Source organism: Protopterus annectens, chromosome 1.part1 (genome assembly GCF_019279795.1).
Source record: "Protopterus annectens isolate FY-2018-M chromosome 1.part1, PAN1.0, whole genome shotgun sequence".
NCBI lineage: Eukaryota > Metazoa > Chordata > Ceratodontiformes > Protopteridae > Protopterus > Protopterus annectens.
Genome location: NC_056726.1, coordinates 1,569,892,762 through 1,569,910,243, shown reverse-complemented (window position 1 = coordinate 1,569,910,243; position 17,482 = coordinate 1,569,892,762). Strand labels below are relative to the sequence as shown.

At 39.8% G+C, this 17,482-nt stretch overlaps 1 protein-coding gene across 1 annotated transcript in view; it reads right to left on the bottom strand.

Annotated features, from left to right (window-relative positions):
• LOC122816536 (myomesin-3-like) overlaps positions 1-17,482 on the bottom strand; it is a 522,511-nt gene that overhangs the window by 492,695 nt on the left and 12,334 nt on the right. The window contains exon 2 of the mRNA XM_044089388.1: positions 16,154-16,352. Coding sequence (XP_043945323.1) covers positions 16,154-16,352 — 199 coding nt within the window. The remainder of the gene's footprint in view (positions 1-16,153; positions 16,353-17,482) is intronic.

Below are 17,482 nucleotides of genomic sequence, written 5' to 3'. Positions count from 1 at the left end.
ATGGAGGAGCTCTCTGATCTTGTAGCCCAGGCAGGTATGACCATAGCCCTGAGTAGCATCCTGCCATCACCCAGAATGATACCACAGTGCAAGGACAAAATGATTGACTTCAACAATTGGCTAAGCTTCTGGTGTCATTCTAAGTGGATCCAGTATCTGTCTGCCTGGGATGACATGATCGACAGACCACGATGCTTTGCCAGAGATGGTTTGCACCTGTCACCCTTGGGATTCTGGATACTGGCTAAGGCTCTTGTCACCCCTAGAGTGCCTTTTTAGGCAAGGTTCAAATGACAAATTCACCACCATAACAGGTACAAGCAAGCAAAATTTGATGGTAATACTGCTCAATACTAGAAGTCTAAACCTCAAAATGCATTCACTCAAGGCACTCCTTAAAATGGAGAACACTGACATCTGTGCAGTGACAGAGACCTGGTTCAAGGCTCCAGAGATCACCCCTGCATTACCAGGCTATAATTCATACCACACCTTTCAGACACCTAACCTGGACTGAAACACTAAAGGTGGAGGTGTGTCCATATTCATTAAGGATATCCACACCTCCAGGCTACCTGCTCAGCATAATGCATCCGAGATTATCCAAGTCCAACTAACTCTGGGCAAGACCGCAATCCAAATTGTAACTTGCTACAGATCTCCCACCATGCCCCAGGATTCCCACTTCTCATTTCTTGATACAATGGAAAATATTAGGGTACAACCTAACACCCTAATAATGGGCGATTTCAACTACCCCACCATTAACTGAGACAACTACTCATGTACCAACTCTTTTGCTCAACGTATTCTGGAATTCATAAATTCCAATGCCTTGGATCAACTTATCCACACCCCCACCAGGGGCAGCAGTATCCTAGACCTGGTCATTACCAACATGGGCGACCGGTCTTCCACAACAGAGGTCAATTCCTCATTGCTCAGATCCGACCACAAGCTAATCAGCCTAGACATCCACATCCCACCCCGACCCACCATTAGGGAAACCACAGTAAAAAATTTCTCCAAAGCCAACTTCACACTTCTTAAGACAGAAGTGGCAAACTTCACGACACCCATGCAGACGGACAATAGAGGTACAACTGCTGAATCTTGCACAAATGCACTTTATAAGCACTTACACGAGTGCATGGATTGTGCTATCCCTAACAGATCCAAGATGCTCTCCTCAAAAAAAAGGAAGCCAATCTGGTGGTCCCCTGCCATAAACAAACTCTACAACAGAAGAAAGAAACTGTTGCATAAAAGAGTAATATCCCATGACTGGAAGAACACCCTAGTCAGCCTCAGTAAGAAGTTGAGATCCCTCATAATATCCTCCAAAGCTAGTTATGAAAACAAAATCACCACTGATTCTAAAGACCACCACAAAGCATTCTATAGCTATGTCAAGAATCTCAATGGCAATATTCAGATCTGCTTTGAGTTACAGCACAATGGCACTAAATATACAAAACCAACTGATATTGCCAACATCCTGGCAGATAGGTTTAGTGCTAACTTTGCCACCCCTTCACCCCCTAAAGGGCCCATCTCTATACCAGAAGAATGCAAAGTTCCTGTAATCATGACTGCACAGGTAAAAACCACACTCTCCAAAGCCAAGAACACAGCATCCGTGGGACCTGACAATATCCCAGGTTGCCTTCTACATGAACTACAGAATGAACTGGCACCCCACCTAAGTACCATGTTCAATCATAGCCTCACCTCAGGCTTTGTGCCCACTGAATGGTGCACAGCAACGGTTATCCCACTCCACAAAGGGGGAGCCACCACAGACCCTGGGAACTAATGCCTCATTAGCCTAACGAGCCTGGTCTGCAACATCATGGAACTTATAAACAAAGACATTGGTAATCTCCAAACTCTGGACCCCATCCAGTTTGGGTTTGTAAAAGGCAGATCATGTCTCCTAAACCTGACTGACTTCTTTGAAGCAGTCACCAAAGCCGTAAACGAGGGTAAGGTGGTTCACACAGCCTATCAAGATCTTTCCAAGGCTTTTGACACCATCCCCCACTCTGGAATTATAGATAAACTCACTAAACTAGGTATAAATCCCTATGTCACAAGATGGGTTGCCAAATGGCTCACTGACAGAACCCACACTATGAAAGTAGCAGACTCCAAATCCGACTTCAGACCAGTGACAAGTGGAGTACCACAGGGTTCAGTCCTGGGTTCTCTCCTGTTTGGTATCTACTTTTCTGAAGTCCTGGTTAACACAGAAGGTCTTTGGCTAATGAAGTTTGCAGATGACTGCAAACTAGGAGCCATACTTGAAACTCCTAATGATGTGGACAACCTACAAAAGGGCCTCACTGAGACAGATGCCTGGTGTCAAAGCCGTGGCCTCAAGCTCAATGCCAAAAAGTACATTGTAATCCCCTTTGGTAAAACCTCTGTACCCATTAGCTACCACATAGGTGGCAGTCTACTTAACACTGAAAGTGTGATGAGACCTTGGGACACAGTTGGACAGTAGTCTCTCCTTTGATAATTACATCACCACAGTAGTTAGGAAATCCTTCTACGTGGCACACCTCATCACCAAAGGTTTCTCATCCAGGAAAAAGGAGGTCATTTTTCCCCTCTACTCGTCACTCATTAGACCCATTATAGAGTACAATACCCCTTTTGGTATGTACCTCACAAGGCATCTACAACAACTGGAAAGGCCACAGAAATACCTCACAAAGAGGATTACCAGCCTCAAACAGATGCCCTATGCAGACCATCTCAAAAAAATCCAGCTTTACTCTGTCACATATTGCATACTCAGAGGTGATCTCTGCCTAACATACAAAGCTATGTCAAACCCAGAGCTGCTGGACATGCTCCACTTAAAGAAATCCCAATCCCTCTGAGCTACACACAACAGCTTCGACCCCCACACCCCCCAATGTGGGGGGCTGTGCCCCCCACCACCCCCTAACAATATATATCAACTCCAGGGTCGCACAACATTGGGGAGGGGGGCAAATCCCTGTTAAGTGCCTTGAATACTGGTTGTCGACGAAATGAGCTGTCGACCAAATGAATGTCGATCAAATGGTCTGTCGATTTTATGATGTAGACCCATATATATATATATATATATATATATATATATATATATATATATATATAAATATATATATATATATATATATATATATATATATATATATTTTTTTGTTTGTTTGTTTTTTTTTTTTATATACGTACCTACATATTCTTAGTTCCTGCATCTCTCATGGTGTTTATGGTATAAAAGAAGAAATTGATTGTGTTACAAAAGAAGTATAATATGAACCATGTTCTTTGCTACCTTGGCATCCTTAATCGTTGACAGTGTGTGTTCATTATTTGGCTGTGAAAAATGGATGGTATTAACTGTGCAAGTTTAATGTTAATATTTTAACTGTGAATATATTTTAATTTAGATTGCTGTTTTACAGACATACGGTTATGAAATGCACTGTTGGGCTACAACAGTCTGTCTAGTACGCATAGCAGATAAGTAAGGTAAGATCTGTTTCTGTAATGCAAGGTTTGATTCCCCTCTCTTCGTTTGGCTACTGCTTCTGACCAAATCACTTCACCAGACAGTGTTCCTGGGCTGCCCCTGAAAAGGGATGGTTGCATCCAGAAGGCTGTCCCAAGCTTTTAGTAAATGCATTGTACATTTGTGTTTTGAATTCCTGCAGTCTTCACATAGACACTAAATAGAGCTTCACTGTATGCTATTTGATGATAAGTCCCAGCATGTGGCTTGTACTTTAATGGGTTGCAGAAGCATTTTACATTAATGTGAGTTGCAGGGAAGGGAAATTTACTGTTGATCATATTTTTTCCTGTGAAATATTTCCTTCTTTCTTTCTTTTTTTTTTTTTTTACTAAATGGCTGTCAGTGTTTTTGCTGTAAGTTTTAAATTAAATCCAAATCTCTGTGATTATTGTAAAAGTAAAAGGTAAAAAAAAAAGAAAGACAGGAAGAACAGTGCTGTATGGTAATTTGGGAGAGACAGATAAATAATGGGATATTGGTATGGCTGGGGGAGGTGTCATTTACCCTGCCTAAGTTCCCATTTGACCCTGATGCGGCTCTGTTTTTCAATTAGGAAACCATCACAATTGTGATTTTTTTCTTTCTATCATACAAGCATCCAGGTGTAATAAAAATAGTAAGTTGGTATTGTATTAAATGAACAGGGGAGGAAAACACTGAATCCTAAGTGGGGTACAAACCCACTATCCACTACATGGAGGTGGTTGACACTGGCACTGAGCCAACAGGGAGTCTTAGGACAGTTAGGTACTTTGTCATCCACAAAACCATTTTTAACTCCCAAAAACCAAATGCAGTAGAAGCCATTAACTTAATAACTGCTTTTGGCTTAAAGCTTACAGGTTGAAGCACTCATGTTCTTCATATTTAGTTTTCACTAATGATCTCTTTGACCACACAGGTAAGTCTTTCAGTAAAGTATTACACCTGAGTATAATAACTTATGTTCCTGAAGTAAGTGCAGATACCTGTAAACCTATCTGCATGGATTTAAGATCTGCCTACTCTATGAATGTTATGACAATATCTTCAAGTCTTTAGAGAACATTAACCTCAGTCTCGAGTTTTAAATTAAAAACAAACTATTAAACACTGTCAGCTTCAACAGCTTGTAAAGTGTGAAAGAATTCCTGCTGCTTTTATTGCCAGTAGCCTTGTTTCTAGTTCAGGGAGGTACACATAATGACAACAAGAGTAGTAGAAATAGGAAAAGGTAAATAGAAATCTGAGGAGAAAAAAAAAGCAACCAGAGAGGGAAGGACCACCACATAGTCTGCAATCTGGTGAACGTTCTAGTAGCAACATTCATCCTGTTCCCTATAAGGATGGCAGAGCTTCAGACATCATACAAGTAGGAACATCAGAGTGGTTTATGTTCAGTTACTGGAAAAGCAATTCAGCTCAAATAAAAATGGCAGCAGGCTAGGGCCAAATCTTGACAACAGCTTGCAGTACCGTACGCATACTGATATGTTTTTCAGAGATCAAGACACATTAATAGAAAACTACCTGTCCTCTGACCACCATGTAACATCTGTAGTCATGAAATCCTTCTATCCAGCCCAATTAACAACAAAAGGTATCTCTTCCAGGTGAAAAGAAGTTAGGATTCCACTGTACTCTGCCATAATCAACAAAATATAGAATATAATGCCCCTTTTAGCATGTATCTGTCCAAAATAAGACACTGCTAGAAAGATCGGTCCCAGAGGTTCCTAACTGAAAAGATCACTAGAGTAATGGACCTCAGCTGCCAGGTCAGACTTGAAGCTTTTCCTGTATGGTCTGTCTCATAAATTCTCCTGCACAGTGATTTATATCAAGAATTGTGTACTTTTAAGGTCCTTACTCTCCGTCATCTTTTACTCTTCCACAAAACAAATGTCTTCACAAACACTCAGACTTTTGGTTACTTTTGAGAGTCCTAGTATATAATAAACTGAACAGATATCATGTGTTTAATACTTAGAGACAAAATAGTCATGTAACTTTCCTTGACTGTTGAAAATGCTGGGAAGAATAAATGGATTGTATGAGTCTGGGTGTGACAAAAATGAACCTTCCTGCACTGAAGAATAAATAGTTAAGACAGATATGACTAAATGTGTGTTTGTTTTTTTTTTTTTTTTTGTAATCTAACTATCAAATAATTATAATACTGAATCAATAAACAGCACAGGAGCAAACCAAGGCTGTAGAAAACAGTCCTCATCAATAAAATGTCACCAAATGCAAAGTAGTAGGCTCCACAGAAATCCAATGAACGACAATAAAAAATATGTAAAAAATCGATTTATTCACAGAACAAACTGGTAAGCACTTTCACCCAACAGGGCTTCTTCAGACCAAATGCATCTTAATTAAAACAACACTGCAATATATACACCTTAGGTTCATAAGTTCATAGGTTCATACTAGGCTATCTGCCCTGGGGCACTTATAAGCCTAGCCAGATTGTGTTTGGCTTATGCCACCCCTTGATTTGAGTATACTGTGCCCTTTTTAAAGTTTAGTTTACTGTGCCTCTGTCTAATAGTGACACATAAGTAATCCCCGGGACAAACCTACGATCCCCCATCCACTCATCAAGATTCTTCTTGAAGAGAGTCAGTGAGGTGCTCTGCCTAACATGAATTGGAATTCTATTCCAGAGTGAAGGGAGCCTCTGGGTTATGAATCTGTCCCTCCAGCATGTTCTATTTATTTCTGTGCTGAGGTTCAAGTCTCTCGAGTGCGTGGCTCTAAGGGATTTAGATTTACTGAGGTGGAGCATGTCCATTAATTCTGGGTTGGACATAACTTTATATGTCAGGCATAGATCGCCTCGAAGTAGGCGGTATGCAACTGAGTAGAGCTGGAGTTTTTTTAACCAAGCAGCATATGGCATCTGTTTGAGTCCCTTGATCCTCCTGGTGAGGTACTTTTGGGGTCTTTCTAATTGCTGCAGGTGTTGGGTAAGGTACATCCCAAAGGGGTATTGAATTCTATGATGGGCCTGATGAGGGATGAATAAAGGGACACTATTACCTCTTTTGATCTAGATGTGAATCCTTTCGTGATGAGGTGGGCTATGTGGAAGGTCTTTCTGACCACTTTGGCAATGTGGTTGTCAAAGGAGAGATTGCTATAAACTTGGGTCCCCAGATCCCTAATTACTTTCTCTGTATTTAATGGGTTACCACCTATGTGATAATTTGTGGGCACATTGTTTTTGCCAAAGGGTATGACTATACACTTTTTGGCATTTAGCTTTAGACCATGGCTCTGGCACCAGTTATCCGTCTCTGCGAGATCTTTTTGAAGGATGTTTGTGTCAGCTGGAGAGTCGATTATGGCGCCCAGTTTGCAGTCATCTGTGAACTTGGTGAGCCATAGTCCTCCCACATTGGCCTGTACCTCAGAAAAGTAAATACCGAACAAGAGAGGTCCCAGGACAGAACCTTGTGGGATGCCACATGTGACTGGTTTTGAGTCTGACATGGCTCCAGCAACTCTGACTCTGTGGGTTCTGTCTTTGAGCCAGTTTGCGACCCATCTTGTGACATAGGGGTTTATATTTAGGCTGGATAGCTTATCTATGATGCCCGAGTGGGGTATTGTGTCAGATGCCTTTGCGAGGTCCAGATAGGCTGTGTGGACTACCTTCCCTTCATCTATGGCCTTGGTGACTGTTTCGAAGAAGTCGACCAGGTTCAAAAGGCAGGATCTGCCCTTGACGAAGCCAAATTGGGTAGGATCTAGTATCTGTAGGTCCCCAATGTCTTTGTTTATGATTTCCATGATGATCCTCTCCATAGCCTTGCAGACTAGGCTAGTCAGGCTTATGAGGTGATAGTTTCCAGGGTCCGCAGAGGCGCCACCTTTGTGGAGTGGGACCACTGTTGCTGTACGCCATTCTTTGAGCACATATCCTGTAGTGAGGCTGAGATTGTGCAGCAGTTTTACTTGAGGGATTAGTTCTTCTTGGAGTTCATGTAGGACGCAACCCGGGACGCCATCTGGTCCCATGGAAGCAGTGTTTTTTGCTTTGGAGAGGGCGGCCTTCACCTGAGCATCAGAGATGTTTGGGAGGCTGCACTCTGCTGGGATAGATACTTGCTCTTTTGGGGGGTGGAGAAGTTTGCACTGAACCTGTCTGCCAGGATATTGGCGATGTCTGTGGGTTCAGTGTATTTTTTGTCATTTAGAATCAACTCACAACAAGTCTGGGAGTTGCATCCCAGGTTCCTAACATAACTGAAAAAAGCCTTATGATTGTCTTTAGTGTCCTGTGCAATTTTTCTCTCAAAGCTGGCCTTGGAGGATTTTATGAGGCATCGTAATTTTTTGCTAGTACTGATCAGAGATGCCTTCCCTTTTAGGGATTTTGCTCTATCATGTAGTAGCTTCCTCCTTCTGTTGTACAGTTTATTTATGGCTGGGGTCCACCAGACTGGATGCCTGCCTTTGGATGATTGAGTCTTGATTTTGTTTGGGATAGCATGATCCATGCATTCCTGGAGATGTCCGTAGAATGCGTTTATATAGGATTCTGCAGTTTGGGCCATAGTTTCCACTGGCCCTGGGGCCTTGAAGTATTCCACTTCAGTTTTGAGAAGTGTTAAGTTTGCTTTTGAGAAGTTTTTCACTGTGATTTTCTGGGCTGGGGGTGGGGTCGGGATGTGGATATCCAGTGAAATTAATTTATGGTCTGATATTACCAATGAAGGATATACTTCTGGTATGGAGCATAGAGTCCCCATGTTGGTAATGATCAGGTCTAGTATGTTTTCCCCTCTTGTGGGAGTGGTGACTAGTTGTTCCATAGCATTTGAGTTTATAAATTTCAGGAACCTTTGGGCTAAGGTGCTGGGGCTTGAGTAATGCTCCCAGTCTATGTTTGGATAGTTGAAGTCGCCCAATATAATGGTGTTCGGAGAGATCTTCATGTTCTCCAATGTTTTCAGGAAAGCCAAGTGGGATTCCTGACTTTGAGATGGTGGTCTGTAGGATGCTATAAACTGAAAAGCAGTCTTGCCCACCGTCAGTTGCACATGGATGGTCTCCGATACTTCATGCAATGCCACTAACCTGGAGGTGTGGATATCCTTGATAAATATGGAAACTCCCCCTCCTTTTGTGGTTCGGTCTGGGTTTTGGGCCCGAAAAGCATGATATGAGGTATAACCTGGTAGTGCTGGGGTGCTCTCTGGAGCCTTGAACCAGGTTTCTGTCACTGCACAGATATCGATGTTCTCCATACTGAGGAGAGCTTCGAGTGCATGCATCTTGAGGTTAAGACTTCTGGTGTTTAGCAGCATTACCCTTAGTTTCTTGTTCCTTGTGCTGTCTATGGAGGTGGGTTTGACTTTTGAGCCTTGCCTAAAAAAGGCACTATGGGGATGGCAAGAGCCTTTGCCAATATCCGAAAGCCCAGGGCTGACAGGTGCAAGCCGTCCCTAGTGAAGCAACGTGGCTTGTCGAGCATGTCATCCCAGGCTGACAGACACTGGATCCCCTTTGAATGACACCAAAATTTTAGCCAATTGTTAAAATCGATCATTTTGTCTTTATACTGTGGCATCATTCTAGGTGAGGGTAAGATGCTGCTCAAGGTCAGGGTCATACTGGCCTGGGCTACATGATCAGAGAGCTCCTCTATGTCTCTTTTCATGTAGTCGAGGGAGGTACGTCTCAGGTCATTCATGCCAGCATGTACAATGACTGAGTCATATTTGTATTTGCTTTGGAGTGACCTGAGTGCTTGCGTTATGTGGCTGATCCTAGCGCCCGACAGGCAGCTCACTGTGACCTTGTCTTTATTCAGCCTGGTGAGCGGGACGTCAGTGTGTCTGACAATAGAGTCACCTATTACAAGAGTATCAGGTGTGTTATTCAGCCTTAAGGGCTGTGACTGCTTGGCACACTGACTTTGTGTGTTATGTGTTGTACGTGCTTTGTTTTGGGGTAGCATTTGCTTTGATGTCTGCTTTGGACGTCTCTGTTGCTTATGTAGATTTTTATTTCGAGCCTCCGAGTATGTTTTTGTGTTTTTATGTGTTTGGTTCGCTGCTGTGGTGGGACTATGTGATACTGGAATTGTGTTGTGTGAGGTTACCTTCTCCTCCTGACTGGTTACACCAGTTTTGAGTTGAGAGAGCACAGCCTCCAGTTTGGCTATATGGTTGCATCTCTCACATATATTTGAACCTGTTTGGAGGAGGAGAGGGTTGTCCGTGTACATGAGATAGTTGTAACATTGCCTCAAAATTCCCAGATTCACCAGCTGGACTGGAGAGGAAACCATTCACTGACCTTTGGACATGCTAGAGTAATATAGGGAACTGAATTAAAACGGACCAATAGGGGACAAGGTAATCGTAGAGAGTATAAGAGTAAGTAGTGCTTATGGTTTATTAGTGCTAACTTGTAAAATTACTTATTTGGACCAGTGAAGGGCCTTAGAATGAGAATATGGTGTTTAATTTGAGAGATATAGCAGTTCTAAGGGAAAAAGTGAAGAGCAGACTTTGTGGAGCCAGGAATAGTTTAAACCCAATTAGGCGGTGCTGCCCGATGTTGCGCTGTGCACAAAAACGTGCAAAACCACACAAAAGAGGGTTTTAAGAGAGGGAGATCAAGGAGTTAGGAATTGACCCAAAATGGCCAATAAAACTACAGTTTCAAAGCAGTAACCACTCCCACAGGGGCAGGCAGGCTGCTCAATCTTTATCACTGCCACTGATGAACACAGAGACTTCCCTTTAGCCCAAGCAAACAATGGCCTCCAAGAAATTTACAAACAGTTCAGAACAGCAAATCTGTAACTGAACTTTTTTAAATCTCAGAAAAGTGGGAAAAAAGCAAGATTTTATTTTATTTTTTTTTTTTTTAAGGAAAGCAGAGGTTCACAATTATCAACAAGTTAGAACAGTGCAGTAAATGACCCCACACTTGAGTGCTAGGCCAGAGACAGATAAAATGCAAGTTTTAAGAAAAAAAATGATTTTAAAAATAAGTGCAGGCAGGAAATTTAGTAATCAGCTGTAGGTTGTGTTCTAAATACAGTTACCAACACAGAAATCAAGTTTAACAAGCCAGAAAATGCTCAAAAGTAGGCGGCAATGCAGAAAAACTTAACAAATAATCTGAAGCACCTGTTAAATTAGTTAGCACTGTGACATCACATCCTGTCCTTTAAAATGCTAATGTAAAAAATGTATGTATATGTGCATTTCTAAAGAACTATATACTCAGTTCAATATTCTATTTACACTTATGATGTATTTTTTGTTTGAAGTAATATTTTATCAGAATTATTACAAATTAATTGCTTGTATATGATTCTGTTGTTATAGAATATTTTTATTGTCGTTCATTGGATTTCTGTGGAACCTGCTACTTTGCATTTGGTGACTTTTTATTGATGAGGACTGTGTTCTGCAGCCTTGGTTTGCTCTTGTGCTGTTTGTTGATTTGTTATACCATTTGCCTTTGTACAAGGAGCATTTATTCCCTGGCAGCATTTGTTTTGTTTATAAATTATAATATTGGCTCATTGAGATGTGCAAGAATGTTTCAAAGGAAGAAGAACGGAAAAACCAAAAGAGTAAAACTCTCAGTTTACTTGACTAATGTGAGTTACACAGTAATTAATATATACTTAAGGTTGTTCAATGGCGTTCTTATTATTATTATGAAGTTAAATAAAAGCAAAATTAAAGTATTAAGAGATTCAGTTTTCCTGTATACACAATATAAATACCTGCTTAATATAATTATGTTTCACAAGAGAGAAAGAACACTCTTTGTAAGTCACATCAGGAATAATAATAGCTCTAGTAATAATATGCTAATTTATAAACTCATAGCGTGACTTGAGAGATGCATATCAATATAAGAAATGCAGATTGTTTACACTGAAAGACGAGGAAGTTGCTTATGAAATAAATGCAATATTGGCATTTATTTAATGAAAGAATGTTCCTTATTTACCTGAATGGTGAACAATTTCATTATTAATGCTAATTTCCCAATTGTCAGAGAAGTGTAGATTTCAATTTAAAATATACATATATATATATATATATCTATATATATATATCTATATATATATATATATATATATATATATATATATATATATATATATATATATATCAATCAGTCAATCTATCGACCTAGCTAGCTGTCTATCATTCTATTTATCTATATACCTTTTCTAGCAAGTAAATGCTAGCAGAATTAACAGTTTAGTCAAGTGTTTAATGTACTATAACATTAACTTGAATAATTATTGATTTAATATGACATTTGGCAGTGTATGATTTTACTGATTTTAAAGTGATGTTGAGAAGAACTAGGGAATGGATGTGACAAAAAAGAATGTTCCTAAAATACAACATTTGACTTTAGACATCTTCCGTATGAAAATTAAATACAGGCTCTCTGCTAAGTGTCTCAAAGAAAAACAACAAAACGGTGAAACCAAAGAATTGCCAAACAGGGAATCTGAGTGTTTTATGAGTGTATGTGTGTGTGTGTGTGTGTGTGTGTGTGTGTGTGTGTGTGTGTGTGTGTCAGGCAGAGAGAAAGAGACAGGGAATCTGAGTGTTTTATGAGAGTGTGTGTGTATGTGTGTGTGCGTGTGTGTGTGTGTGTGTGTGTGTGTGTGTGTGTGTGTGTGTGTGTGAGTGTGTGTGTGTGTGTCAGACAGAGAGGGGGGGGGACCACCATTTTTATTGATCTCACACTTTTAAATGTCAATTTGATCTTTACGTTTTTTTACAGAGTGACTACCATGCACAAGATTTTCTTTCAATTGTGTCATAATGTAGTGATGTGCTTTTAGGAGAGCTGTTGACATCTTGCTCATACAATAATTTTTTTTTGGATGTTATTTATGTAAATACAAGAGTCTAAAAATTATGCATTTCTATGAATCTAAGAGTATGGAATGTGCTTTGCTGCCATTTTTAAACAGATGAAATGGCACAGACATAAAGGGTGAATTAAGCTGACTCTGGTATTGCTATCTCAAGTTACCTGTACTAAGTAAGAAGTTTCTAGATTGGTATTCATTGTCCAAAGTTTTGTAGCTGCTGAATCTGTATCTGAAAAGTGCACAGCAATGTCTGTACACAAATATATTGAGTGCCAGGTAATTGCAGTGATTTTGGCAAAGTGAACGGCTATGCAGAGAAATGCCCATTTTTTTATAACTTCTTAAAATGGGGAAATATTGTTTAGTTATGTGTGTGTTAATCTGTTAAAGTGTAAATCTTCAACTCATTCTGGCTGTTTTTGGAAGTCATGTATGAGCATGGGATTATGTAAGCCCTCTTCAAGGAAAGGCTGGTACAAAAGGCAAAAGGCACTGACTGCGGCTATGCATAATGAATTAAAAGAAAGGCTAAAGGGATTAAGTAGTGACTTATAGGGGCATCCTTTTATGGATGCCTTGCCTGGATCTTTGTGAGGTGTAAAAGAGAGAAAAAGGACAGCTAAAAAATGGGGATACATACAGAAAGACAACATCCAGAAGGTTGTGCTAGTGAAGGTGGGGCAGAATGGGTTCATTGTTTTATATGGGGAGAACCCCCCCCCCCAGTTTCAAATATTTTTTCTATGTGAAAGGGAACTTGGGGAAAGAAGTAGGAAAGAGAGTGTAGGAGAGATGGTTAGAGAATGAGGGCGGTGGAATGGAGTCAGAGCCATCTTCATCCCAGTCCAGATGACCGCATATGTTTCCACTGTCTGATAAATGTGTAGTAGAAAACCCTGATGATGTGGCTGTGGAGGACTCTGGTAGCTAGTTGGTCAGAGATGACCAGGGCATTGAGTCTTACTCCCAATGAAAGATGTTCTGCATGGGACAAAGCTGCCTCTCCACTGCCCACTCAGCCACATCCTTGACCAAGTGTAAAAGCTCATGCCTTTTGTGGCTTTCCAGGTTACACCATGTCAGGATGCCTAAACAACCACAGCTAGTGCCACGTCCATTGAAATATGTCCCTGGGTGGGAACACTACCTGACCAGGGAGAAATGTGGTCAGGTTACTCCTGTGATCTGTCGCCCTGTGGAAAAGGAAAGATAAAAGGGAGAGAAAGGAAACAATAAATGAAAAATAATGCAAAATTAAAATAAAGATAAAAAAGGAGGGAAAAGATACACAAAACAGAGGCAACATATGCACTTATAATACAGTGTTACATCAATTTATATTTTATTAACAGTGTGTGCTAAGAATCTAATAAGGAAGTATACTGCAAGAAATGCTTTTTTCATTTTACACTGAGAAACTATTCTGTACAAAAGTACTAGTATTGACTGGTCTGAAAAGGTTAAGTTCTGCAATTCTACTCTGATCACTATTTATATTTGAATGAATTTAGAAAAAAGACAGACTACTTTCATTTTATTCAGTGTAGAATGGAACACAGAATGCAGTGGCTAATTCTAGAGAATGATTTCATAAGTAGGAATAATTTCCTCATACCCATGAGCACTTTCAGTGAGCCTGGTAAGCTCTCTTTGTGATTTGTCATGATTACATGATATTTCTTTTCAGCTACAGAAAGACGAAGAAGTATCAAAGGGATGCATAGTTATCAGTCGTATATCTGCATGCATGGTTGTGCAATATAATTTTTTTTTTCAATCAGATATGATAATGGGGATTACATCATTAAGCAAGCAGAACAGTAAGTATTTTATTTTATTTTACATTTGTCTTGATACAGTAAATGCAAAGTGTACCAGTGATAAATAAATCTCTGTGTATTCACTCACAACTTTAATTTCTTATTATTACTTCTTCCAACTTTCTATAACAGAATGTTGCAGGGTGCAAAGACTTCCTATGGTTTGATTCATTTTTACTGGCTGCAGGTGAGCTTGCCTTGTGCTACATTGCTATATATTATTACAGGCTTCAAATTTTAATAAGGAGCTATTTACTTCAACTGTATAATCTGTACTATGCCTTGCAGAGTGTTTTTCTGACTTAATAGCAGCAAAAGTAGCTGTAAGGGAGAGTTCCTACTCAGTGCTAAAATGATTTGAAGAATTCAGCCTGGCAGAAATTGGATGCAGGTAATTCAATTGCTGGTTTCTCCCCTACCCCACTTTGCTAGGGTATGGCAGCTAACTCTGGTCAGACATCCTGTAAGGGCATCAACATTTCTGGAAATAACTGGCATAATTTTGTTATGTATGAGTGCTTTACAAAATTAGCACAGTAGGAAATGATTTCTGGCCTGTGGTGTACACTGCATTATTTAAAACCTGCATGCATTTTACAGTGTGTGAATATGTACATATATGTAATATTATTTATTATATTATATTATTTATTTATTTATCTATCTACATTTTTACCAGGAAATTCCAAGTAGCTAAGAACCCTTTTTCAGCAGAAGCCTGGGGAGAAAAGCTCCAACATGTTGGAGGGTCAGGAATGTGTCTCAGAGATTACTTGTTCTCTAGAACAGACTCCCTATTCATGTGAAACAGAGCTCTTCACTAAGTCTATTCAAATGCAATTTTAACCAATGAATGTGAAATTACAAATTCAACTCTGGCTTACTAGTGCCCCTTATGGACAGGAACAGCAGGTAGGTGTCCTAAGGCACAGGCATATACTACAACCATTCTAATCCTTGGGCATCAATTAGTGGGAAAATTGAGGCATGAACTTTAGGCTTAAAAAGTCACTAGGGGCATTAGCCTAGTCACTTCCTATGGTCCTATGATCCTATAATATCAGAATGCAAGTAAAATAAAAACCTAGAAAAATAACACAAGGAAAAAAGCAACATATATCCATGCAAAATACTAAACAGGTTAAGATTTTATACATGCATACTATCATAGTAGAAAAGTATTTTATTTATAAATATTGCATTGTGTCATTTATGGGAGCATATGGTTATTACACGGCAGTAAAAATGGAAGTTGAGACAAAGACATAAGTGACAGAGGTAATATGCACATGTCAAGCAGTGGATACACCACTAACTATAGCTTAGCACATTGAATGACAGAGGCAGAGGGAATGTTCCTTATATTGGGATATTAGTAAAAAAGTGAGGTCCCTAATACAGATACTAATCTAGAGAACGCTAAAGAGAATAGCAGTATTTAGGAATAGTTGTGAATGATATAACTCAGGAAAAGGTGAAGGGGATTAGTATGTGAAGTCAGCCTAGAGTAAGTGTTTATTGAAATAATCTGTGCTTACCTATGTGTATGTATGTGTGCATGTGTACATACATGCATACATACACACGTCAGTAATATTTAACAAATATTATACATATATATGTATATATATATATATACACACACACACACACACACACACACACACACACACACACACACACACACACACACACACACACACACACACACATATTTATATGTTTGCATGTTTGTATCTATTTCTAGGTGCACATGCCTGCATTTAGTTAAGATACTTCTACAGCATTATATGAACATTATTTAGAACAATATGAAAAAAGTAAAGGGCAATAGTTGCAGTAGATCTCTGGTCTTCTCTCCTGAACCTAAAATATTCACTAAGCCAGCTGGCATACCTCAGATTCTGGAAGTCATCATAGCTATGCCAACAGTGCTGTCCTAAGCAGGGAATCCCTTTCAGTGATGACAAGTGATCTCCTAACTCCTGACAGATTTCAGTCTTTTTCCATTCAGGGCCATCTTCTGCACATTCCAACCTCTGCAGGTATGACTCCCGCAAGAGGTAGACATGAATTTTGCTCTCCTTATCATTCTCTTGGAGCACAATCACAGGCCTTTACAGCTGCATTATAAAAGTGAAGAATGTAACTACAGGACAGAAAATCAGAAGGTGTAAAGCACACTCTCTGAGTTGTGACATCAGAATAACCAACACAAGCAACCATATATGGATATTGCCAATGGAAGTTATAGCAGTGTCAAGTTTGATTTACTGCTCGTATTGAAGCAGTCACATGTATTTCCAGATATTTTTTTCATAACTATACTTTATTTTGATATATGAAGAGGAGTAAATGAGCAGTCCATTAATCAGACATGTCCTTCAGTGGTTATTTCTTTTTGCATAATGTTTTGCCTACAATTCTAGAATGTCATTACAGTGGCACTGTAATCATTTATGACAGTAGGACCTTAAAAGTTTATCTGGTGGTATTGTTTTCAGAATTACTGTTTTGTAAGTAAATTACATTAAAAAAGGAAGCATATGAAGCAGCACTGCACAGAATGACATATTGCACATTTTACATACTGACAGTGCCATTCATTGCACAGTTCTCAGTGAGCAACCACACAAACTCAACATTTGAGAGATGCAGCTATATTAAGCACCTTGAATTCATGTTCTCTCACACACCAGTTAGTACATATGACAATGAGCAGGTTGTCAGCATGCACACCTCACCTCCCACTCCACCCAAACCTACATCACACATATCTACATATGAGACGGTCCTCACCCAAAACATACCTAAACACGAGAGACCGTCCAAACACAAACACAAGCACTCTACTCATAATACTTCCTATGCAGAACACAATACACATAATAGCTCATGTACAAGTGTCTCACCTGTCAAGCCCTAAAGGCAAACCACAAAACCAAACATATTAGTTATAGGTGATTCCATCATGAGACTCAAAGATGTCCCTCTCACCAGGCTGGATAAGGAACAGGGCATGGTCAACTGTCTGTCAGGTGCCAGGATGCACCATATCACACATGCACTCAAGTCTGTCAACAGCAGGTACTGTAATGATTCTATCATAGTCCATGGTGGTGTGAGCAACTTGAAATATACCTTCTAAACTATATGAAGAGCGATGCCACTGAGATCTTGGACTATGTGTCTCAAACAGGTATGTTTCTAGCCTCAAGCAGAATT